Raw genomic sequence first — 1,789 nt, forward strand, 5'->3', positions numbered from 1 at the left:
GGTGACGACCAGTACTATAGATGAAAGACCTGGACGTTGATTCAATTTGAACCATACATTCTGGATCTGAGAATTTCCCTCTAGCTACCCTTCAAAGTTTGATCGACCATCGACTAAATTGATCTTTCTGCAGATCCATTCCACTTCCAAATCTCATCTACCAAATTGAATTAGTATACTGTCTGCGATCTCCCAGATATGGAAGCAGCTGCGGGCATTGTTTTGTCCCCGGCTTTGCAAGTGCTCTTTGACAGATTAGCGTCACCGCTCCTACAAAAGGCTTCTGATCTCTTTGGTTACGACGACAACTTCCAGAGCCTGCAGCATGCGTTGGTGCGAGCTCAAGCTACCCTTGAAGTTGCAGAAGAACAGCAGTTCACCAACAAAGCTGCTAAGCTGTGGTTGTTGGACCTCAAGAAGGCAGTTTGCGATGCTCAGGACGTTCTCGACTTCTTTGCCGCTCGCGAAACCTTCAAGATTCGTCCTTTTAGTATTTCAGGAATAGATGATGCAAGTATAAAACCTGAAAAACTCAGGAAGATGCTCCAGCAGTTGGAAAGGACTGTAACTGAGGGATTTCGTATGTTCAATATCAGAGAGCCTACCCAGCTGCTGCCTAGTATCGTAGATCGAGGGTCTATGAAAAGGGAGACTAGCTCTTTTGTTAAGGACACAGAAATACATGGGAGGAAAGAAGAAGGGGAGGAGTTAGTCAAGCTGTTGATATCTTCTGATGCTAAGCAGGTTGAAGGAGGATACGCAGCTTGCGTTTCGATAATTGGTCATGGAGGAATTGGTAAGACGACTCTCGCTCAATTTGCATACAATGATAAGAGGGTAGTGCAACACTTTGATGTTAGGATGTGGATTTTTGTTTCTGTTGACTTCAACATCACAAAGATCATGAAAGGAATTATTGAATCTGTAACAAAGAGTAAGTGTGAGATCACCGGGATTGACGAACTTCAGTCTCAGGTTTGGAATTCCCTGCACAAGAAAAAATTTCTCCTCGTGTTAGATGATGTATGGACTGAAGATCCGGATGATTGGGAAAAGCTAACACCTTTGTTTAGAGAGGGAGTTGATGGATGCAAGATCGTTGTCACCACTCGCAGCAGAAAGATCCCGTTGATGATGGGCAGCTCAATTCAGTATCAGTTGAACGGTTTACCGTTTGGTGATTGCTTGGCTTTGTTTAATCAAAGGGCTTTTGGAAGAGGAGAAGAAGAAAAGTATCCACACCTTGTTCTGATTGGGAAGCAGATTGTCAAAAAATGTGGAGGGTTGCCATTAGCAGTAAAAAGCTTGGGAAGTGTACTGCGCTTTAAATGAGAGGAAGCACATTGGTTGTTTATGCAGAATAGTGAACTTTGGCAATTAGATGTATGCCAACAAAGAGTATTCCCTGCCTTGATGTTGAGTTATCTTCATCTGCCATCGCATCTTAGACAATGCTTTGCCTTTTGCTCATTATTTCCCAAATATTATGAATTCAAGAAGGAAAAGCTGATCCATCTATGGATGGCAGAAGGCTTCGTTCTACAAGAAGGGAGCAAGCGACTAGAAGACATTGGTGACGAGTACTTCGACGACTTATTGTGGATGTCTTTCTTTCAGGAAGTAGAGATTTCTGATACTGATGGCGTAGTTGGATACAGAATGGTTGATGTGATTCATGATCTTGCACGACATGTTGCTGGACAAGAGTTTGTGACACTCGAAGGAGATACTCCACCACTTTATCCATCAGAAATTCGACACTCATCTATAGTTTATACATATGGGGAAA

At 42.9% G+C, this 1,789-nt stretch overlaps 1 protein-coding gene across 1 annotated transcript; it reads left to right on the top strand.

Moving 5' to 3' along the window:
* Nucleotides 1-1,789, top strand: LOC139192158 (disease resistance protein RGA2-like). The gene is made up of 2 exons (XM_070813628.1): nucleotides 1-796; nucleotides 976-1,789. Exons 1-2 carry the CDS (start codon nucleotides 199-201, stop codon nucleotides 1,020-1,022), a joined length of 645 nt encoding a protein of 214 aa, XP_070669729.1. The 5' UTR covers nucleotides 1-198; the 3' UTR covers nucleotides 1,023-1,789.

Source organism: Malus domestica, chromosome 15 (genome assembly GCF_042453785.1).
Source record: "Malus domestica chromosome 15, GDT2T_hap1".
NCBI lineage: Eukaryota > Viridiplantae > Streptophyta > Magnoliopsida > Rosales > Rosaceae > Malus > Malus domestica.

Excerpts from the sequence above, each read along its gene's own strand:
- LOC139192158 (XM_070813628.1), top strand. The coding sequence starts at position 199 with ATGGAAGCAGCTGCGGGCATTGTTTTGTCCCCGGCTTTGCAAGTGCTC. Across the intron at positions 797-975 it reads AATTGGTCATGGAGGAATTG|GTTTGGAATTCCCTGCACAA; the intron begins GTAAGACGACTC and ends CTTCAGTCTCAG.